Source organism: Rhamphochromis longiceps, linkage group LG3, assembly GCF_057381845.1.
Source record: "Rhamphochromis longiceps isolate RC_006_pf linkage group LG3, R_longiceps_female_GT1.1, whole genome shotgun sequence".
NCBI classification, from domain to species: Eukaryota; Metazoa; Chordata; class Actinopteri; order Cichliformes; family Cichlidae; genus Rhamphochromis; species Rhamphochromis longiceps.
This window is the reverse complement of record NC_140559.1, coordinates 26,023,392-26,047,798: the sequence shown is the minus strand read 5'-3', so window position 1 is coordinate 26,047,798 and position 24,407 is coordinate 26,023,392. Positions and strand designations below refer to the sequence as shown.

The 24,407-nt window shown below is 38.7% G+C and overlaps 2 protein-coding genes across 2 annotated transcripts; both read left to right on the top strand.

Moving 5' to 3' along the window:
- The first annotated feature begins 2,114 nt into the window (after window positions 1-2,114).
- On the top strand, window positions 2,115-17,447 carry LOC146673679 (L-amino-acid oxidase-like). Its single transcript, XM_085391111.1, has 7 exons — window positions 2,115-2,139; window positions 2,707-2,930; window positions 14,252-14,364; window positions 14,509-14,710; window positions 15,226-15,294; window positions 15,679-15,815; window positions 16,563-17,447. The coding sequence occupies exons 1-7, from the start codon at window positions 2,115-2,117 to the stop codon at window positions 17,368-17,370; spliced, it is 1,578 nt and encodes a 525-aa protein (XP_085247237.1). The 3' UTR covers window positions 17,371-17,447.
- A 1,257-nt stretch (window positions 17,448-18,704) lies between these two features.
- On the top strand, window positions 18,705-23,385 carry LOC146673678 (L-amino-acid oxidase-like). The gene is made up of 7 exons (XM_085402307.1): window positions 18,705-18,735; window positions 19,314-19,543; window positions 20,494-20,606; window positions 20,710-20,914; window positions 21,567-21,635; window positions 21,751-21,887; window positions 22,493-23,385. The coding sequence occupies exons 1-7, from the start codon at window positions 18,705-18,707 to the stop codon at window positions 23,292-23,294; spliced, it is 1,587 nt and encodes a 528-aa protein (XP_085258433.1). The 3' UTR covers window positions 23,295-23,385.
- Window positions 23,386-24,407: the final 1,022 nt, after the last annotated feature.

The following is a 24,407-nucleotide window of genomic DNA, read 5'->3' as shown; positions in this document are numbered from 1 at the left end:
AAATCTCACCATGAAAGAAAATTTGAAAATTCCACTGGAAATTACAAAATGGCGCAGAAATAAAGATATATAAAAATATACTTGTCATGCCTTCATCTGGAAACCACAGCACATGTGTCACAGTGAATGACAACCATATAGCACATAAAATCCTGGATTAAACAATCAAAGAAATATAGGTTTGTTTTACTTTCACTCCATTTGTGGCACAGTTCTTTTGACTTTAAATGACCGTTGATCTGATGGATGATTGTTTACTCGATGACTTGATCTAACCAGTTTGTCAAGCCCAACTGATTTGTGTCAGTTGTGCAATCAAATAGGTAAACGTTTCCAGATGAATGAAAGCACATAAGATCAGAGATGGGCAGTAACGGGTTACTTGTAACGCGTTACTGTAATCTGATTACTTTTTTCAAATAACGAGTAAAATAAGGGATTACTATTGCAAAAACGGTAATTAGATTACCGTTACTTTCCCGTAGGAACGCTGCGTTACGGCATTACTAAAACCGTGATTTTTTGCGAGAATGTCTCACGACAATGACGTAAGCGAGTGCGCCATTAGCGACAACAGCTGTGTGCAGATCAACAATGGATCATATATCGAGTGCGGGAGAGAGTATGAGCGTGCAGCGTTTAAAGCGTGGAAGTACTGACCTTACTTTGAGTTTGATTCCATAAAAAGTGACAAAAACATTAGCGTCCATCGTGCGTGGGAAGAAAACTTCTTTTTACAGCGAAAAAAAACCCTAAACTTCCAAGCAAGCACCGAGTGTGCAACGATGTAATGGGAAACTCACAGAGACACTCGTGGATTCTTCAACTGACCGCGGCACACCTGCACCAGGGTAAACCTCCGCCTACCCTAGTCCTGCTTTACAGGTGAAAATAGAGCAAAAGGACCGCTAGTATTTGACTTTATTTATTTTTTGCTGTGTTTTACTTGCATCTATTTGAAAGAGTGAGTGTAAACACAAAAAATATTTTAATTTTTGTGCTGGAATGTGCAGAAAATAGGTTTAAATGTTAAACTAATTTATTCAAGTCAGAGAATGTTGCATATAATTAAATTTTTGCTTGATGCATAAAGTTAAAAGATTAAAACTAATAAAACAAGTTAAAAAAAGAGACTTTTCCATTTGATTACATTTTGTATGATGGGTTATGTAGAAAAAGTAGAATTGGGCTGAGAGATCTATCACTTTATCACCTGTTCATGTTGTAAATCGTGTTTTTAAAAAGTAACTAAGTAACTAAGTAACTAAGTAATTAATTAATTTTGAAAATAAGTAATCAGTAAAGTAACGGGATTACTTTTTTGGGGAAGTAATCAGTAATTAGTTACTGATTACTTTTATCAAGTAACTTGACCAACACTGCATAAGATGCTTGTTCACCTCAAGTGACTCCAGCTGTGCATGTAATGTTTATGCTCCTAACAGGTAAGAATTTAGTATACTTACTTGATACATAGAGTCATGAATCATCTGACTCAAATTCATGACTCAAAGATGCAAGTTTAGTTTAGTGAGTTTATTTACAGTGTAAGTGTGATGTGCTATTTACAAAATCTTTCTGAGGTTGTCAGTTAAAAAGTCCATTATTTAGAAATTCAACAGAAGGGAGGTCCCATGAATCAGAGTCCTCTGCTTCTCCTGAAAAGAATCTCTCATCTCCACCAAGTGACGCACACTCCGCAGTTAGAGCACAAGTGCTTGACTGAACCAGGTGCATCCAGGATAGGGCTGATATCCCAGCAGGATCCTGCCCCTGTAAGGTATGTAGACACACCCACACACAGCAGCAAGCACACTGATGAAAAGGAAGAGCGAGAGAAAACAAAGTGGCGGGAGGAAAATTGTCGCGACACACTTGAGGACTGTGACAGATAAATAGATAGATGACATTTGTTTAAATCAAATTCAGATATTGAAGCTATTATGCATTGTTTCAGGGGAAAGCAGGGGATTAGGTGGGGGAATGATTTATTTCATTTGAAAGAGAACTCAGTACTTTCCAAGACTGAAAGTAGTGCTACAAGCTTTCATTGTGTTTTTCTCTTCCTCTTCTGTCTTTTCAAATAGCGTAAGAACATAGCAACAATAACTAAGATGGATAAAGTCCAATGGAACTTAGGTGAGTACTAAATTAACCTCACATTTTTTTTCCTTTATTGCTTCATTTCATTTGAATTCATTGTGATCGCTTACCTGACTGAGGCTGTGGCTGCTCAACAGCAAGAAACCTGTTCTGTTAGGCAGTTGTGAATCCCGGTATCTGTCTTGTAAAGTATATGTTGGAAAGTACAATACTCAATCTGCTGAACGTGCACATTCCCTTCTTCAGTTCCTCAAACACATTCCTGTCTGCGGCAATGATTGAAAAGTATTCTACTTCTGTTTTTTTCTGGGTTTCATTCACATTAATCACTCCATTCTTACTTCAGCAGAAGTCATTTTCTGGACTTTCCATAAAACACATGTGACACTGTGACAGGAGGAACCTTACCCATTCTTTTGGGGTTAAAAAATGGTTATTCTAGCCTACTGACATAATGAGACAATGTCTGTGATGCAATCAAATAGTTACTCAACTAGACTTTGATTCGATAGTATTTAGCAATTTTGTCTGTTGCTTAAAAAATTTCTTTCCTCTTGTTTTAAAAGAAGGAAAGAAATATTTGACCTTTCACTGTGTTTCCAGGTGCTGTCACTGTGTTACTGTTCACTGTGTACCACAGTCACACAGCAGCTGCCAGGCTGAAGGAACATCTGGCTGATTGTCTGGAGGACAAAGACTATAATGAACTGCTGCTGACAGCAAAGGCTGGTCTTCCACACATAAATACATCTCATCATGTTGTTATTGTTGGAGCTGGAATGGCTGGGTTGACAGCTGCCAAGTTACTGCAAGATGCAGGACACAAGGTACATGTATCACACATATATCCTGATAATAAGAATAATATAATATAATGACAATCTAAATGCAATGTTAGCTGTCAAATCAAAGAGATTTCTGAAGATTTACAACCTGTAAGAAAACAAAAAAAAGTGCAAATCCCACATAAGTTACGTTTTTCTAACAGTGTAAAATTATGACATTTTAAAAAAAACACCTTCATCACCTTTATGGGGATTTTGGTATCATGAATTGGTATCATGATTCTTTACTTCCCCATTTTCTTTTTTCTGTACTATTTCCATGAGATTCACAGCAAAGGTTTTCATCAAAAACCATATTCACAATAACCATCCATGGCTGACGACCACCATCAGTGTCAAAGCCTTAATATAACATTGGGCACTTCAATTCTCCAAATCTCTTTTTCTATTTTTTTGGATAAAGTAATAGTTCATTAGTTGCTAATGTTCCACTCAGGAGGAGCAAAAAAAGCAGCCCATGTTTTTAAGCTTTGCATAAAACTTGGTAGTTGTAGTACAAATAAAGTAGATCAATAAAAGATAAATGGTAAGGCAAGGCAAGTTTACTTATATAGCACAATTCAACAACAAGGTGATTCAAAGTGCTTTACAGAGACATTAAAAACTAAAACAAATAAAAAGCATGATTAGAATTGATTAAAAAACAGTAGATAAAATCAGTAGTTAAAATGTAAGTTTTGAAATTTAAGCTTAAAAGAGTGGATTTGATGTTTTATTCAAATGCAGCTGAGAATAGGTGAGTCTTCAACCTGGATTTGAATAAACTGAGTGTTTCAGCTGATATGAGGCTTTCTGGGAGTTTGTTCCAGATATATGGAGCATAAAGGCTGAATGCAGCTTTATGGTTCTGAATCTGGGAACTGATAAAAAACCGGATCCAGATGACCTGAGGGATCTGGAAGGTTCATACTGGGTCAGGAGGTCACTGGTATATTTTGGTCCTAAACCATTCAGAGCTTTATAGACCAGCATCAGAACTTTAAAGTCTATCTGTTAAAGTGAATTGTTAAATGTTTGTCATTTTTATGCTTACCATCTCTACATTGTTTTAACTCTGTGATGAAAGGAATTATTTTGTCCCCCTCCCCAGATTCTCGAGGTTCTGAGTGGGGCTGTAGTGTTTTATCACAAGCACATCCTTGTGAAGGTCTGTTTGATGTTTGGTAAGCTTCCCGCCCTTTGTATGGCTTCACTTTGTTATCTATGGTAAACCATACATTGGGTGTGGGGGAGACTACCAGGATGTTGTTAGAAACCGTTGTGATTAGGAAGTCACGCACACAGAGAGGAGTGTAGAAATGTGTGTAAAAGTCATCTCCATATCTGGCTTTTGCTTTCTCTGTGTGAAGAGAAAATCTCCGTCCCGGTTTCCCTCCAAGGCGTGAGCACCGATAAGCAGAGTTTTGTCCTTTCCTTATAAGATTCCTAATTATTCAAAGTAACACTCAGGTATGCCGTTCAGCGGGTTAGTTACAGCGCCGGGAGTAGCTTGGGAGAACAAGGAAACACAGACTGCTTCAGGTTGCCTTCCCAAACCAACTCAAAGGTTTATTTAGTACAAAACAGCTTATATAGAGGAAAAAAAGGTTCGTGTGTCAGCAGGTTCTCAGTTCAAACCGGTACAGACCAAATAAGGAAACGTCTTCCTGCCTTGTGAGCAAAGAAGTATCCTTTGTGTAGTTTATCTCTTCAGTTACAATTTATGATCATCCCAGCAAAATACACTCCTAGACATAGAATACAGAGTTCTTTCATTAGTGAATTCTGAAACAAACCACCTGGCCTTTAACAAGCTCTTTTCTAGGAGATAAAGAAGGGAGGATGGGAGTAAGGAAGTGGTCTCGTCTCTGTGGTGTTTTCGACCTTGAGGTACCAGCCTGTGAGTCTTACACATTAATTCTTGGGTCACAGAGAAAGAGAAAAACAACTAGTAAATGGGCCTTATTGAGTAACAGTTCTCCTGTATAATATCACTACAAAACAATATCCTGTAAATGCTACCATGGTATCAAAATATCACAACAGTTCCCCCCTTTTATCATGAAATGATAACATAGTATAAAGACAGAACGTAATAACATAATATAAAGACAAATCATAAACATAAAACAAGTCATAAATGTAACTGGTCCTTCGAGCAAGCTTAATATCAAAAAATCCTGAGAGCGTATACATGGTATCACACAACAGACAATAATCATCGAAAACATGCTGCAAGGTTACAAAGGCTACAATTAGTTCCTTCCATTTTCCAAACATGTCCTGTAGCCACTTATCTAGCCACTGACCGTGGCCTGTATTGGCAATTAGTTCTATCTGCAATGCTTCAAGTCTATTCATAGCTTGTGTGAATGAACCGTTGGGGCGGTATTATTGGGAATGAAAGTACAGCATACATCAACGGTTACTAGACCACAGGTACCGGTCCAATTAACAGGTAGAGCTAATCTAAGAGTATTATTGCACAACCAATAACCGTTAGGGATTGCTCTAGTTAGGCGCGTGACCATGTGTGATTTAACTAACTCCCCCCAGTCAGTATCATTTAAGACACCTTCTGGGGGAACAATGATCGATTCTCCGCTCGAACTTGAACTGTGTGTATGTTCCTCCAGATATGATAAAACTTCAGCCACAGAGACAGCTAGCCATGTCTCATTACAGCGTGCACCTGGGGAGTCAGAGAAAAATGTATAGTTATCCTTTGTATAATCTATATGGGTGTCTGGGCCAGTTAACTTTAGTCTGCGCAGACATATCATACTAGTGTTAAAATGGAGAGGGATCTGTCCTAAGGGCAGTGAGGGTTTTAACCTATTCTTAGGGCGTTTCATTGGGGCGCAGGTCCCTGCGGTGTCATTAGATAACTTCAATAATTCGCCTAATGGAGTCTCAGGGTTAGTTGGTGTGTGTGTGTGTGTCTAAGTAGGCAATCGAGAGGGCTCAGAGTCAACTGTAAAGTGTCTTTAAGGAGAGCATTATCTCCACCGATTTTCTCTAGTCCCTCAGTGAGGGGGAAACCGGATATGGGGTATCCTACTATAACCTGTTCTGGGTTACCTTTTGAACAGACATAACAGTTACTGTTTCCTAAGTCACGAGCGGCTATTCTGGCATTTTCATACCAGGCGTTAGCTCCTGCTCTCGGGGGTGCATAAAATGGTTTATTAGTGGCGTCTATGTTGCCATTTACTAATTTTAGGGAACGTAACAAAATAGCAAAGAAAAATCCTAAAGTTAATGCGATAGATATGATAAATAACCTAAATATATAAGAAAATATATAAGAAAAAACACAGTTCTTCAGTCGTCTCCTGGCCTGGTCCCAGGTTCGAGAGACATTGTATAAGCGTCGTATGATGACAATGGGCATTTCATTTTCTCCATTATCAGGATGGAATGAGTCTAGCTTTATCAGATTAGACATCATGTGGTACTCTCGGCTTTCTGTTCCTGCTGGATGTTGAGTACCTTGTTCTTGTTCACGTGAAGGATCAAAGAGCTCTGAGTCTTGGCTCTTTCAGGCGTTGTGTGTTAATCAGTAATTGCGTGTGTGTATGTACATTGGATCCGGGCGCTGGCCCGCCGGAGATGTCGTCTACTTGATCCGACGCCTGAGATGGTCCGATTGGGCTGGTCTTAACCCTGCTGGCATGAATCCACTGAGGTTGTCCGACTGTGAGGATGCTGGTTCTTCGTCACTGCCAGTACAGCCTGGGGGCTGGAAAACGCGCGGCCTCCCAGAGTGTCCTTGGTTTTAGTGACTTCTCCAACACCGCATCTCCTGGTCTCCACTGGTGGAACTGTGGAGGGGAGAGGCTGGGAGAGACAAACTTTCTGATAGTTATTATTCAGTGTTTCTACCAAATTGTAGACATAGTCGGACAATGCAATATCTACATCACCTTCTAATAGCGGTGCCCCTCTGGAAGCTGACCATGGTGTTGGAAATAGTCTTATTTCAAATGGAGATAATTTGGTTACTGCAGATGGAGTCATTCTAATCTGACAGAGGACTTGAGGAAGTAATTTGATCCAGGTCATTAAAGTTTTAGCACACTTTTGAATTACTTCTGATGTGAATGAAGGTCCTCTATCACTGTTAATTTGGTGAGGTATTCCAAATCTGGGTATTATTTCATTGCTCAACTTTTGATAGACTACTTCTGCAGTTTCTTTTGAGGTTGGATAAGCTTCTACTCATTTACTAAATTGATCCACTATTACCAGTAAGTACTTGATGCTTCCTTGTGCTGGCATGTGTGTAAAATCAATTTGTAATGTATGAAATGGAAAATCTGGTTGTGGTAAATGCTGATGTTTTGCTTTTGGTTTTCCTACATTAGTTCGTGCACATGTTAAACAAGTTGCTAATATGCTTTTTACTGCATGCAATGTTTTCTCAATTACAAATCTTGATTTTACAAATAAATCTTGATTTTACAAATCTTGATCTTGATTTTATTGCCCCTATTACCCCTCTTTGTCCGACATGACTCACCGTGAAAATGTCGGACAAGGACTGGCAGCAGGGAAGATGGGAGGGCAATCAAACCCTCAAGATTTTGTATAGGCCATCCTTGTCATCTAAGGTACAGTCATTATTCTCCCAATAGGTGTAATCACATGCAGAGGCCTGTTCTTGTATGAATTTTAAATCAACATTTGTGTCTAAATAGTCTGGGAGTGTAACAAGTGGCAGCTGTACGGGCACAGATAATACTTCCTGTGGAGGTGGGAGCTGTGATGCAGCTGCAGCCTTGGCTGTCACGTCTGCTAGGGCATTACCTGTTGCTTCGTCTGTGTCAGCTGTACTGTGTCCTTTCGTTTTCACAACTGCAATGGCCGATGGCAGCTGTATAGCCTGCAAAAGTCTTTGCACAAGATCAGAATTAGCAATCGGTTTTCCATCAGCAGATCCAGATCCTCTTTGTCTCCACAATGTGCCAAAGTCATGTACAACGCCAAACGCATAGCGGCTGTCTGTGTAAATTGTCACATGCTTATCCAAATGTAGCTCACAGGCACGTATTAAAGCCATGAGCTCTGCTTTTTGTGCTGAGTGAAATGGTAATGAGTGAGCCTCTAGTATGATGTCAGGCAATGTCACCACTGAATAGCCACAAAGAAATGAGTTGTCATTTGGCCTTGAACAGGACCCGTCCACATAAACCGTGGCTGAGTCTGAAATAAGTGTTTGCTCTAAATCTGGATGTGGTGCTGTGGATTCCTGTATACGCGTCATGCAGTCATGAACATCAAGCCTGTCTGAGCCATCCTGTCGGTCAGAAGAACACAGCATAGGATCAATAAATGTGCTGGCGAATCAGGTGTGCTGCTTGCTTTTATAGTGAGATTTGCATATGTTGTGTAGTTATGTTTGCTAGAATGGTCGTGACCTGGTGATTGGTGTGTAGAATAGTGTCATGTGAGAGTGTGAGCTTCTCGCAGTCCCTTATCATGATAGAGCAAGCTGCTACTGCCCTCAGGCAGGCCGGCATTCCTGAACAACCACGGACAGCACCTTGAATAGAAGGCTACTGGACGGTAGCCACTGCCATGCTCTTGGGCCAGTACATCTGTGCAGGTTCACAACAGTCACGCAGAATGTGGTCATGAAAAGAACAGTCTGGTATCCACTGTCTGCAATAGTTCACCATGCCTAAGAAGGACAGCATTTCCTTCTGTGTAGTGGGCCGAGGGACGGAGGTCACAGCTTTGACCCTGTCTGCAGTCATGGAACGTTTTCCGTGAGACAATGTGAATCCCAAATATTGAACAGAAGTCTGACAGTACTGCATTTTCTTTGCCGATGCTTTGTGGCCAGTCTGTTGGAGGTGCTGGAGAAGCATGTGTGTAGCAGTTTGACATAGTTCCTCACTCGGAGCACAGAGGAGGAGGTCATCCACATACTGGATCAGGGTGCAGCCCTCAGGAGGAGTAAAGCTGTCCAGGGTAGCACGGACCACCATTGAGAAAGCAGCAGAGCTGTCCATCATGCCTTAGGGCAAACGAGTCCAAGTGTACTGCTTATTTCTATGTGTAAATGCAAATAACGGCTGTGTCTTCATGCACAGGTACTGAGAAAAAGGCGGAACACAAATCCACCACAGTAAAATGTGGATGGAAATGTATGTCAATATCCTGCGAAGTCTGGAACGACAGGAAGGCATAATGACTGCATTAATTTGCCTTAAATTTTGTTTGAAACGCCATACGCCAGGTTTGTTAGGCTTTGGCACAGAATTGACAGGAGTGTGGGCTTTGTTACTCCTGTAGTCAATAAATCTCCTATGATGACATCTAGAGCTGCGGCTTTTTCGGTGGAAATGGGACATTGCTTGACATATACTGGCTTGTTGTTTTTCATGAGCTGTGCGTGATTAGGTATAAAGCCAATATAAGGTATAAGGTAGATCTATGTGTCGACATGGTTTAGTTATCGTAACCTATGTCTGAGTTATGTGACAAAACCACTGTTTGACCTTCACTTGTGTGAGCAGTTATCATGTTGTTGAACAGTGTGAGAGAAACAAAAGTGTGGCTCCCAGATATGGGATTACCTGGCAGTGGTTTTTGAACACGTCTTTGGCACATTGTGTGTCGTGGAATACCAGACAAAAAGGTGTTGAGTTCATTCTCTGCTGAGGCGTCCAGCTGACACAGAGTCTGTTCCTTCTCCATCATGTCGATGCAAAGGGCAGAGAAAACATAAGCTGTTATCAGTGTCAGCAAACATTTCACACTTTGTGTTAAATTAAATACACAAATTCATTTTTGCTCTGGGTGTCTGCGGCTGCTGGAAAACTGAGCTAAATTTGCACCTCTAGCTTGTCTACCTTGTGGATTGTAAGGCTGCTTAGATGTGGAGCCAGTATTGCGTGCTTCCCGTTGTTGCCAGTTACCTTGACTGGAAGAGCTCCGCTGACACCTAGTGGCCGGAACTTGTACTGCGTGCTGTGGTCGAGGCGCGCGTGCTTTGCCGGAGACTGCAAATCGATACTCACGAAACCAGTGTCCTATTTTTCCACAATAAAAACACACATCTCTACTCTTATCTTTCCTTCTGAAATCTCCCTGCTGCGCTGGAGCAGGTGATCCTGCATACATCATTTTTTCACTTTCCTCTGAGCCTTCAACATCAAAATTCAACATTATCTTAACACTTTTAGCTTTCGTGGTAGTATCTGCACTGGCCTTCGGTTTTACTGACCTGTTTTCTGGCGATAATCGTTCGGGATAGGGCTCCGGAAATAAATTAGAATGCATTGAACTTACAGTTTTTAAGTTGTAAACAAAGTCAGTCACGTAAGTACTTCCGCATGTTCTGGTTACGTAATCATGGAAGTCTTCACCGATTCGCGGACATGAGTTGCACGTGACCGGAAGTGGGAGGCGTACTGAGCCGTTATTTGAAACTTTATATTTTATTTTATTTTTTTTTTGTTTTACAGTTGATTTCGATTTTTTCTCGGACCTGTCTGTGGTCTTTGAATTATTCTGACCCATGTTCAGTGATTTCCAGAGGGGTTTACACGCTTTGAAGGATTTATGTTAGTATTTTGCTGTGGCACAGCTGAGGTTACTTTAAATTTATTGCTAGCAATTTTTGTTTGGGTGAGCAACTTCTCACTTAACGAGCAACTTCTCGCAATACAACAGGCAACTTCCTGTGTCTTTCTGCTTTTAATTTAGCTTATTCGGGGACTAAAGAAGTCGTCAGTGTATCTCTCTGGATCACTAAGTGAAACTTGCATCAGCATATCCCGTTTTTATGGGTGATCACTGAGAGAGGTATAATACGGTCTTTATATAAATATGAAAGACGCATATTTACCTTCGTCAGCGATCCCACTTCTTGACACCAAATTGAAGAGAAAATCTCCGTCCCGGTTTCCCTCCAAGGCGTGAGCACCGATAAGCAGAGTTTTGTCCTTTCCTTATAAGATTCCTAATTATTCAAAGTAACACTCAGGTATGCCGTTCAGCGGGTTAGTTACAGCGCCGGGAGTAGCTTGGGAGAACAAGGAAACACAGACTGCTTCAGGTTGCCTTCCCAAACCAACTCAAAGGTTTATTTAGTACAAAACAGCTTATATAGAGGAAAAAAAGGTTCGTGTGTCAGCAGGTTCTCAGTTCAAACCGGTACAGACCAAATAAGGAAACGTCTTCCTGCCTTGTGAGCAAAGAAGTATCCTTTGTGTAGTTTATCTCTTCAGTTACAATTTATGATCATCCCAGCAAAATACACTCCTAGACATAGAATACAGAGTTCTTTCATTAGTGAATTCTGAAACAAACCACCTGGCCTTTAACGAGCTCTTTTCTAGGAGATAAAGAAGGGAGGATGGGAGTAAGGAAGTGGTCTCGTCTCTGTGGTGTTTTCGACCTTGAGGTACCAGCCTGTGAGTCTTACACATTAATTCTTGGGTCACAGAGAAAGAGAAAAACAACTAGTAAATGGGCCTTATTGAGTAACAGTTCTCCTGTATAATATCACTACAAAACAATATCCTGTAAATGCTACCATGGTATCAAAATATCACAACACTGTGCACAAGGTAGGCCATGTCAGTTTGAGCTCAAACTTTTGTCATAGATCCGTAAGCACAGAGGGATCCAAACTTCAAGTACTTGTGTTTATTCACACACATCAAAACAAACACAAGTGTTTATTTACAAGTATTATTTATTTTATTATTATTATTATTTATTATTTATTTATTTATTTATTTATTATTTGCAATCGCCATATTGGCAAAGTGCAAAGTGACTGTACTAACTGATTCTCAATTCAAAATGTTCTTATGATGCTTGCTACAGTGTAGCGGCTCGAGTTAGGCTGGACCCGTTGGCCAGCTTCCCTCAGGGTCATTCCACGGTTGATTACATGGTCCACTATTGTAGCTCTGATGTAATCAGCAATTCTATTTCTTACTCTTCTTACCCTTCCTCTCCCCCTCCTCGTCCTCCTCTCCCCCCTCCTCGTCCTCCTCTCCTAGCAGTGCGTTGATCATTTGGAAATTGAGTGTAAAGCAGTGAGTTTTGTTTACAGTTCTGCAAAATGAGTGCTGTGCAGTGGATTGTAGCTACAGGTTTGCAAAGTGTGTGCCTTGTTGCAGGCTGCTCAGTTTGCATCTTTTGCTGTGAAGTACAGCCAGACTTTTGACCACTTCGCCTTGGGCATTTTTAATCTGTAGCTCTGCTCTAAAAGAACATATGTACCTGGGCCTGCCTACTACGCTCACAAAGGTAATATGATTGGCTAGAATCCAAAGTGTATGACATTTAAGGAAAAAAAAGCACCAAAATGTGCGCTGCTTTTCGGTATGGTTACTACCGTTTATGTCAGAACCGGTGCCATAATGTCACTGGATACCGGTACCCATCCCTAGTTACGAGGGGAGGTACCTGTTGTAAACTATTGTTTATTGTGGGAGCTTTTTCAAAAAAAGGCACCGAGAGGAGGCCATCGTCGGGGTCATTCGTAATGAGCTGAGATACCGACGAGGCCTCCCTTTCAAGTAAATCGATCGATCGCTGTTGCCTTGTTTTTCTTTCACGGAAATAAGTCCTGGATACAGCGGGGTCTGAGTTTAGACCCAACACTATCCTCTGACGGACAGGCAGCCAGTGTAAAGACCTTAGAGCTGGACTAATGTGGTCCACTTTTTTGGTCTTAGTGAGGACTCGAGCAGCAGAGTTCTGAATGAGCTGTAGTTGTCTGACTGATTTTTTAGGTAGACCTGTAAAGATGCTGTTACAGTAATCAAGCCTACTAAAGATGAATGCATGGACTAGTTTTTCCAGGTCCTGTTGAGACGTCAGATCTTTTTTCCTTGAAATATTCTTGAGGTGATAGTAAACTGATTTTGTTATTGTCTTAATGTGTTTTTCTAAGTTTAGGTCTAGGTCTCCTGATGACAGTGTGATATATATTTGTGTGTCATCTGCATATCTGTGATAGTTTAGTTTGTTGTTCTTTATAATCTGTGCCAGTGGGAGCATGTAAATGTTAAACAGAAGGGGTCCCAAGATGGAATCTTGGGGAACTCCACATGTGATACTTGTCTGCTCAGATATGAAGTTACATATTGATACAAAGTATTTCCTGTTTTCTAAGTATGTTTTGAACCAGTTTAGTACAGTTCCTGAAAGACCTGCCCAGTTCTCCAGTTGTTTGAGTAATATGTTGTGGTCAACTGTATCAAATGCTGCACTGAGATCCAGTAAAACTAAGACTGACATTTTTCCACTGTCTGTATTCAGACATATGTCATTAAACACTTTGGTCAGCGCGGTTTCAGTGCTGTGGTTCTATCGAAAACCTGACTGGAAGGCATCAAAGCAGTTATTCTGTTTTAAGAAGTAATTGAGTTGTTGAGAAACTGCTTTTTTAATGATCTTACTTAAAAATGGGAGATTTGAGATCGGCCTGTAGTTGTTCATTTGTGTCTTGTCAAGATTGTCCTTTTTCAGTATAGGTTTAGTTACAGCAGTTTTTAGTGGTTCTGGAAACACACCTGACATTAAAGAAAAGTTGACGATCTGTAACAGGTCTGACTCCAAAGTCTTTGAGACCTTTTTGAAAAAACTTGTGGTATGGTAAATGGTAATGGTAAATATTTAATGGTAAATAAATGGTAAATAATAAAACAAACATTAGCAAGTGTAGTTAGAATAGAGGCTACAAAGATGACTGCATTATCAGTATGATTATTATAATGAAAGCAATGACACATAACAAGCAGCAAAAACATTAACAATAGTTCCCAAAAGGTTGATTCTGTTCATCTGGACGTAGCGTTTTCAGTGGGAGAAACATTTCATCACTCATCCAAGTGACTTCTTCAGTCTCAGCTGACTTCAGGTTTGCCCAATCTTATAAACAGAATCAACCTTTTGAGATTTACAGACATGTGTGAGCATGCATCAAGACATTAACAATAGCTGTATCAGTAGAAGCAATAACAATATTGTTATTAATATTTCCTAAATACCATTAATACTGATATTTCCTAAACACTACAACACCATCCTTTTTTCTCCACAAGTGTTTGGCTGTTTTTATCATTCATTTGCTTGTTATTTTCCAAAGGGTTTGTTACTCCTTCTGAAAACTAACCAGGAATTTCATCTGTTACACAGATGTGTAAACATTTACTTAACCGATAAAACATATGCATAACAACCATAACAATTCATCTTAAAGTCCATCTGTTATGATGGATAAACATTTGCATTGCACTCATTATTCTAGTGGTACTATTGTGTTTCTAATTCTAAATCATGTGGTTGTCAAGGTAACTATTGTAGAAGCAAGTGGTCGCGTTGGTGGACGGGTTGAAACCTACAGAAATGAAAAAGATGGGTGGTATGCTGAACTGGGGGCCATGAGGATCCCAAGTTTTCACCGGTAAGTTTTAACTATACAGATTAAATCCATTGAAGGCGTGCATTAAATCAAAAGGAAAACCTCGCAAACATGTGTTTTCCTTATCTTTAACATCTGGGATCATATATATCTAACTCTGCTACCACTGACTTTGTCTTTCTACAGAATTGTGCAATGGTTTGCTGATGACCTAGGGGTCAAATTGAATGAATTCATCATGGATAATCCTAACACCTTTTACCATGTTAATGGAAAGCGGAAAAGAACATTTGAAGCACAAGCAAATCCCGATGTTCTTGGGTACAATGTGTGGCCAAGTGAGAAAGGGAAGTCAGCAGATGAACTCCTTCAGCAAGCTTTACAGAAGGTGAGAAAAAAGGAAGCGAGTCAAACATCTCTGGCATAAAAGAGTTGGATGGAGAAACATACAGTAGCTAATTCCTCCAGTTATTCAATTTGCAACTTTTGCAAAAATGGAACCCTTTTTCATCATTATTGACCACATAACACGTCACTGACCACTAGCACAAAAAAGGGGAATCTCAGAGTGGTTAGTGATGCATGAACATGTATGTTTCCTTGAATTTTAAACTGTTCAAATCATTAAAGCAGTTAAACTAAATTAAGCACACTCAAATGCATTTAAACATTTTCTACTCAACACTATGTAACATGACAAATGTTTTGACTGAAGATATTCTGAAAAGTCAAAGCAAGAAATTAAAATTGATTTCACCAACTGCACCTGCTCCTTCAGTCATGAAAGTATATTGTAGACTAACATGGACATTTCTGACTGCTCATTGCAAAAAGAATCAATGCACTAAGTAAGGTTCTGGACTTTTTCCATATAAACAACTGTTCTTTCTCCTTTTTTGGTAGGTAAAGGATGAGGTGGAGGCTCATGGCTGCTGGGCTGCACTGAAAAAATATGACCATTATTCCGTGAAGGTATAAATCATAATGAGATAATGAATGGTAAAATGAGAACAGTCTTGGTTGACTAAGTGAATGATGAGGATATATTCTGAAGAATCAGAGTACTTGCATTGGCATTTCTAAATGTTAAACATTTAAATGATTACCACATTTTATTACAAATAAGGGTATATGGATAACATAAACTAGTAAAAACACATTAGTAAATATTTATTTTAATAAAAAATTACTTACGTCATTTTACTTTTTAACCATGAACCACAAAACTGAAAGAGGTGGTTGTAACTGTTACAGCACAAATGTGTGTCAGTGCAAGTAAAACTAGCAAAAACATTTAATCAGATGATATTAATGTACATCCTGAGTTCACAAAATGTAATTGTTTGTTGCAAATAGGAGTACCTGAAAGAAGAAGGAGATCTGAGCCCCGAAGCATTGAGAATGATTGGAGAGCTGCTCAACGAACAGAGTCTTATGTACACTGCACTTAGTGAGATGATCTATGACCAAACTGACATCAGTGACAGCACCAAGTAGGGCCTGACAACTCCTCAAACCTTCTTCATGTTTACATTTATGTGTAAAAACATAATTAAAATGTCTTTATTATCACCCAAGTAGAGCTTACAACAAATTTAAGAGTGCTTCTCTACCATTTGGTCACAAAAAGAGACAGTCACACACATGATTAATCCAAGAAAAAACTAATGTAATAATATATAATAGCTTAAATGTGCTTTTTTATCATTTGAGCCATTTAACATAGCAGCAAAGGCTTCAAATATAAAATGTATCTTATGTGTTTGCAAACAGCAACTGCAATTTTTCATGTCTTTATGTAGAATATAAAAAAGTATCTATGAGTTTCCAGTGCATGCAAGCATATCAATAAACAATAATAACATCCAGAAGACACGGAGCAGTTAAACAGTCATTTGGCACGACTTGTTTTGATATTTCCTGCTCTTTTTACGTAAGCGCTTCACTATGTTTATCATGAGGGCCTTACCTTTGCCGCAAGGTATGGAGCACTTATCATCACGAAGCACGACACCATAGCATTGTGATGACTGAACTTGTTCGAACATGCAGCAGAAGAGATACAAACATTTAATGTGATCCAACAGCCACACACACGCAATAAAGTTTGCTTCTGCCTGCTCTGAGCAGTTCATTAGAACCTAAAAATGGAATTGTAGAAACTGTACATGTAAATAATTTCCTACAGATATTAACTGCAATAATAATAAAATGTTATTTTTATGGCTCTTTTTTTATAGGTACTTTGAAGTTGTTGGTGGGTCTGATCTTCTCCCCAAAGCCTTTCTTACTGTCCTTGATATCCCTATTCTCCTGAACTCTAGAGTCAAGCGTATCAGTCACTCACACAAAGGAGTCATTGTATCATACCAAACCGGACAACAGTCCTCTCTTACTGATCTTCAGGCTGATGTTGTCCTAGTAACAACCACAACAAAAGCAGCTCTATTTATGGATTTCATCCCACCTCTGTCCCCCAAAAAGATGGGGGCACTGAGGGCTGTCCATTATGACAGCTCCACTAAAATCCTCCTCACCTTTAACAACAAGTTCTGGGAGAACGACGGTATCCGAGGAGGAAAGAGTATCACAGACGGGCCTACTCGTTTTATCTACTATCCAGGCCACAGTTTCCAAAAAAATAAAACCATTGGTGTCCTCCTGGCATCCTACACCTGGGGTGATGATTCACTACTCTTCCTAGGTGCAAGTGATGAAGCCCTCAAAGAACTGGCTCTGAGCGATTTGGCAAAGATTCACGGTGAGCAGGTCTGGAATTTCTGCACTGGGGTGGTGGTGAAAAAGTGGAGCATGGATCCTTACAGCCTTGGTGCCTTCGCTCTGTTCACACCCTACCAACACTTAGAGTATGCTAAGCAGCTCTTTAAAAGTGAAGGCAGTGTCCACTTTGCTGGTGAACACACAGCCTTCCCTCATGCTTGGATTGAGACGTCCATGAAATCTGCAATAAGGGCAGCGAAAAACATTAACAGAGCTGTGCTGCTGAATTCAGAGTCAGCTAAATGTCGAAAAAGAGATGAACTCTAGGGTCTGACATATTTAGTCTTCAACAATCTTCAAAAGAAGGATCCTTAAACCACTTATGTACTTATTACAAACCAATCGTTTCCATGAATTAGCTAAGTGACAATACTAAATATTATTGTTTCAGAGTTTACAGCTTTTTATCCTTTTGTTAATTGATCTCTTTTTTGTGCTGTACTACTCACTTTTCATATAAAAGGCCTTGGTAAATTAGTGGTGATAGAGATATATTATTAAAAACTGTATCTGTATCAAAGACTTTTTGTGATGTAGCATTTTCACACAATAAAGTGGCAATGTTACACAAAGTTAATGTCTATAGTCTCATTTTTTTCTTTGTAATAATCAAACCTGCTCAAAGATATACGTCCTGCATGTGGTGCCACTGAAAACACGTGACTTCTGGAAAGACGTTTGTTTAGCAAATGACAGAATGATAAAAGATTTAAAGGAAGTTACATTTTTCTCATCATAGGACCCAAACAGTGGATGTATATCATCTGACCGCACGAGACAGGGAAAAACTGAAACCAAAACTGAAGCCTCATTTTCAAAAGAGGCGGGGCAAGCCTGTCCTTTAGGATGGGGCAGTCAGGTGAGTAGTATAAACAGGAGTGAACTGAAGTGAATGACAAGGAGGAGACAAGAGTTAAATCGGATTAGCAAGTTCTTTTAAACGGTGATATAGTTTTATTTCTGCTTGGTAAAAACAATACTTGTATTATATGTGTGCAGGTTTTTCATATTTTTTATGCTTTTTAAAAGATGATTACAAATGACTTTCTAGACTTTTTTTTATCACAAAGTAAAACAAAATATTTATAGGGATTAGATAAATGCAGCACCAAATGTATCAGTTTGTATAGATAAATAAAAAAAACAATAAAGCAGTTAGAAAAGTGAAAGTATCTGAGGAATTTTTCCAAGGGTTAGAGTTATCTGCTGCACTCCCGTCTGTTCTTTCAGGATTTGAGCATGTATGTGGGTTTATGTTGATGGATATCACATAGGATATGAATAGTTGTGTTCTCCTGTCCTTAGAAAGAAAAGAGAACACAACATTTCTTTGTAAATAGTGTTAATGAATTTTCTCTGATAATAGAATAAAAAAATCAGCGGTATTACAAAGCACTGGCAGAAGTGAAAGTAAAACTACAGCTGCTGTGGTAAAATTTTGGGATATAAATGCTTCCTCTTTTTGAAATTCACAAATATGAAGATGAAAGATAAAGGTACTGTGTCCTGATCCCAGTTTCTATTTCTCATTCTAATTCAGTTTTTCGTCTTGTTCTTTACTTGCTGCCAAAGATATAAGGAAAACCATTGAGCAAAGTGAGATGAAGCCACAATTTGCCAAGTGGAAATTTTGTGAGTAATTCTGGTGCAATCTTTAATTTTGGTCTTGAAAATGTAAAAACTCCTGTAATGTTTGTTTGTTTTTTTAAATGTGTAATGATTCCGAGCTCCAGAGCTCTTCTTGCATAGTTTGCTGTTCTTTGTTGAGTTTGTGATCATCATTAAAATGTGCACCACGTGGTGTCCTGAAACACTTGGTGTTGACATTCTATAATCCCAGGAAGTCAATATGACTATCAAAATGGTAAATGGAGTGATTCTTATATAGTGCTTTTTTACTCTACCTGAGTACTTAAAGCTTTTTACTGGATTTACCTCATTCACCTAGTCACACCGATTCATACAAGAATATTGTTCTATGCAATTTGAGAATTGGGAAATAGAAATACTTTAAGTTTTTAGTTTTAATAAGTTTTTTGCACATTCATCATATATTATAGCTCAAAGTTATTAGTAACTGAAATTGTAACTCCACAAACTTAAATTTACTTATATGGATTATGTAATATGTAATGTAATATAATACGTATAATATGTATGTTATGTGTTATTCATAACATAAATGTTTTAAAATCTCTTTTTATCTTCAGTCCATTCATTTGCCATCAGTGTGCTGCTGTTGGCTTTGTATCCCACTGCTGCTGTTGCCAGCATGAATGAAGAGCTGGCTAAATGTCTGGAAGATGACGATAATTATCAGCTCATGGACACAGTGAAGACTGGCCTTCCTCAGATCAAGAAGTCTCATCATGTTATTATTGTTGGGGCTGGGATCGCTGGGCTGACGGCTGCCAAGCTATTGGAAGGTGCAGGACACAAGGTACATGCAAGATTTGAATATGTGTATGCCTAGTTATGTTGTCCATCCAGTGAATGCAAACACTGCCATCTGCAGGTTAAAAAATGGTGCAAGAAAATGTTTTCTTTTTAAAGTAGAATACATCTGTTCCAATGACATCATTTTATATTTAAAAGTGTTTAAAAATCTTCCCTTACTTTTAAAAGGACAAAAACATTTAACACATTTTTTTTATTCATGCCTAATTATTGTATCCAGTCAATGCAATTTTCTTTTATATGAAAATCATCTCCAACCCCAAAACACAAATCCCAAGAATTTTGTAATTTTGCTTACTTCACACTATGAGATTCTGGATCCAGAAGGATAAGAAGTTAGTTTGTAATATTTTCTTGAGACAATGAATTCTTATATCTGCTATTTATATTATATATAAATATTTTAAATTTTGTCCGGTCTTGCAGTGGTCCGAAAGGCTCTGGTAAAAAGTTCTTGTAAATATTCTCTTTAAATATATTTTTTAAGAGCCTGCTAACAATCATACAAACGTTATCAATCACATAAGTTGTGTTTTGGGCCCTAGTAGAAGTAATTTCATGTCTGAATTTGATACAAACGTCTTTGGACTTCATGTTTCTGTAAAACAAAAAGGTGCACAGTAGTGAAATGGCATGGATGAGGCATTTTTAAGATTCTTCTGAGATCAGAATGTGATTTGAGAGTGATTGCAGACAAGAACAAACACAATTACCTATCAACCTTTCTCATATTTTTTTAGCTTTCATTTAAACTCATTATAAATAAAGTCCTAATGGCTTATGTACAACACTCCTGGAGCATTACAAGTGTCTAATTCTCTGGATTTATAACAATATGGTATGTTTCTAGATGTTCCAAGATAGAACAGCAAAAGTATATATTTTCCACAATATTTTTGTTTATTGCTTTTTCTCTTGAACTGTTTGATTAAGGTAACCATCATAGAAGCTAGTCCTCGTGTGGGAGGAAGGGTGGAGACCTACAGGGATGAAGAAAATGGCTGGTATGCTGATTTGGGTGCAATGAGGATACCGAGTAACCACCAGTGAGTAAAAGAATGTCAAACATTGTCAAGTTTTGCTCTCAAAGGACCAGTTTTTGTACTGCATTATAAACATTAACAAGCGAATGACCTCATGCTTTAACAGGATCATCCGCTGGTACATCAAAGAAATGGGGCTCAAGCTGAATCCATTCATCATGTATGACTCCAACACTTTTTACTTGGTTAATGAACGGAACAGGACGAGGACATACGCAGTGACAGCAAACCCCGACATCCTGAATTATAAACTGCCAGAGAGGGAGAGGGGGAAATCAGCTGACGAACTGTTGTGGCAGGCTTTGCAGAAGGTAGGTAAAGATGTAGGAGGAATTCATGGCACTTTTTATACAGAGTGATACCATAGCAGAGCTGTCTATTAAAAATACAACAGATTCAGCAGTTGTCCTATAAAATATTAATTTAATGCATTTATGCACTCCATGGACTCTAAGCCTTAAATGCAAGTGTTGACTTATTCATGCAGACACACACTCCACATGGTTATCCCACTGTTACTGAAAATTAAAGTTAACAATTTCTTGTCACTTCATACTCTCAAATAAAGGCAAAAAAGCTCAAAAGATTTTTTTTTAAGTTTCTTAAAGGTTAAAATGCACAAGAAGCCAAAGAAAATGTACCAAATTGACAGTTTTCAAGGACCAGTTAAATGCAAATCTTAACATGTGAGCTGTTGAGTTTTTTAAGATTCAAATGGGCAATGCTTTGTCTTCATGTTTGTAGGTATTAAATATTTAATAAAATTGTAGGTGTTGTAGGCTCCTAATGGTGTACCAGTGTTTTACCAAGACTCAACTGGAACAGACTCCATTCCTGTAACGACTCTATTGGATGACGTGTTATTAATATTGCAATATAAAATTGCAATACTAAATGAGCTGTGCTCTGACTTTGCATACAGAACCACTGGAAATAACTTTTGTATGTATCTTTTCTTTCAAGGTGAGAGACGAAATTAAAGCCCATGGATGCAAAGCTGCATTTAAGAAATATGACCATTATTCAGTGAAGGTAAAGTGCAGAATCATCTTCTGAAATAGTGTCTGTTATGATATTAGGTCTTCATTGGACAATGTAAAAAAAATAAATTTACTAAAAGACCATGTACAACCTTCTTTTTTTATAGGAGTACCTGAAAGAGGAAGGTGGTTTAAGTCCAGAGGCAGTGGTTATGATTGCAGAGTTACTGAATGAACAGAGCATGATGCATCTGGCTCTGACTGAGATGCTCTACGTCGAGAATGATGTCAGCGATAGCACAACGTAAGATTATTAGACTTAAAAAGGAAGTGATGGTAGTCGTGAACAATGCAAAGAAAGAATAATCAAATCTTATTTTTGTTCTTGTTTTGTTCACAATCCTGACCCAGTACAACGTTGTAGTTGGATTTCCTTGATTGGATTTACTTATAAGCAAATTCTTAGGGAATCTCTCATAATTCCTGTTGAAAATTATACTCATATCAGCTACTCGCTTAGTTTAATGTTGTAACATTTAATCACAAAGGAAGCAACCAGTTTGCTGTATATGTAACATTTGAGACTAAAAACAAACAAGCTGGAAACAAATATGAGGTTATAACCATGTCTCTGTCATACACCCACCACAAAATACTACAACTGTAAAATTGAACATGAATAGGGTAACATCAAAGTAAGTAAATAACGAAGAAATGTGATGGTAAATATAATTTACTTACACGTCTAGGTAGCGAAATGTTCCCCTATTCCTAAATGCTGACTACTAACTAATTTCCTCTTAAATTCAACTGTTTATGTCACCACTGCATGGTCCTAAGGTCTTTGCACTGATTCTGTACAAAAGCTCAGGCTGACATTCGTGTTTTTGTGTTTGTTTGTTTTTTAAGGTATGATGAAATAACTGGTGGGACAGATCTCCTCCCCAAAGCTTTTCTCTCTTTCATTAATGGCCCCATCCTCTTCAACTCCAAAGTCAAATTCATCAGCCAGTCAAATGAGGGTGTAACTGTGTCATATAGAAGAAAGGGCGAGTCAGCTTTGACATACATTACTGGCGATGCCGTCTTAGTAACAACCACAGCCAAAGCTGCCCTCTTCCTGGATTTCAACCCACCTCTCTCCACCCAGAAAATGGAGGCATTGAGGGCTGTCCACTATGAATGCTCCACTAAAATCATCCTCACCTTCAAGAGGAAGTTCTGGGTGGACGATGGCATCCATGGAGGAAAGAGTATCACAGACCGGCCCTCTCGTTACATCTACTACCCCAGCCACAGTTTCCCAAGAAATCAAACAATTGGTGTCCTCTTGGCTTCCTACACCTGGGCTGATGACGCCCAGTTTTTACAAGGTGCGACCGATGAAGACCTTAAAGAGCTAGCATTGAGAGATTTAGCGAAGATTCATGGTGAGCAGGTGTGGGACCTCTGCATTGGGGTGGTGGTGAAAAGGTGGGGCATTGATCCATACAGCTTGGGTGGCTTTGCTTTCTTCGCGCCATACCAACACATAGAGTACGCAAAGGAGCTCTTCAGAAGTGAAAGCAGGGTCCACTTTGCTGGGGAGCACACAGCTTTCCCTCATGCTTGGATTGAGACATCTATGAAATCAGCTATTAGAGCAGCTAAAAACATCAACAACGCTGCACACGAGGAGTTGGCTAGAAATCAAGATCGAAATGAGCTCTGAAATGTCAAATATGTACTCTAGGTCAAACAGTTTTACTGAAGTTATATATAACCATTTTGGGATAAGGTATGTCAAATGTCAAAAAGAAGAAGCTGTTTCTAAAAGGTTTTTATTTACAGTTCTAAATGTTGTTAAATAGTATTCACCCTGTTTCCAGAACAGTAAATACTGGGTTATGTTGCATTTTTGTTATCGGTTGTCTGAAATCACGTCAGGCATTTTTTACAATTCTTAATAAAATTATCCTATTTAAAGTTATGTTTTATGATAATTTTAGTCCATGTCTGTCCAATTCTGTCCAGAAATCTTGAGAAGGGGCTAATTGAATCCCGTCTTTTAAAGAAAAAGTCCCAACTGTGCAACCTGTAGTACTAGTAGCACTACTCTCTAGTGTTTTCTTTGCAGTTACATAAGTTTATATTGACATTTCAAGGCAGAGCTAACACTATTTAATACTTTCAATTTAAATGCACAATACTTTATTTAAACCCACGGGGCAATTAAGAAGTGTGTGTGTTTTGTTTTTTTAAATCATTGGAACCAAGCTGTTAAAGTGTGTGATTTATAGCAGAGGTTCCCAATCCCCGGGCCATGTACCAGTACCGGTTCGTGAGTGGTTTTGTTCAGGGTGGCGAGAGTTGAGGCTGGGGTGTGAAATGTATGGTTTTCAGGGTTTTTATCATTTTTTAGCGTTGTTTTGTTATTGTTTTTTATTGTTAACTCGGTTTTCCTGGGTCTTTTCACATGTGTTATGAATAAATCTTCTTTTTTTCAGTACCGGTACTAGTTTTATTTTGTTGTATTTATCCACGACACCTTATAGGACGGTCCGTGAAAATATTGTGGGGCATAAACCAGTCCGTGGCGCAAAAAAGGTTGGGGACCGCTGATTTATAGCACTGAAAATGTTTGTTTGAAACCAACAGCAGCAATTCTGACTTGTAACGTGCACATGTGAGGTTATCTGTTTCTTGGATCGCCATTGTGGGTGTGATACTAATATCAGTGATTTGTAGTACAACAAAGAAAAACAAAAACAAAACCTTGAAATATTTTTTAATATGTTAAACTGTTAAACTGTTATTTATAAATGTTTTTATAAATAAGAAAGAA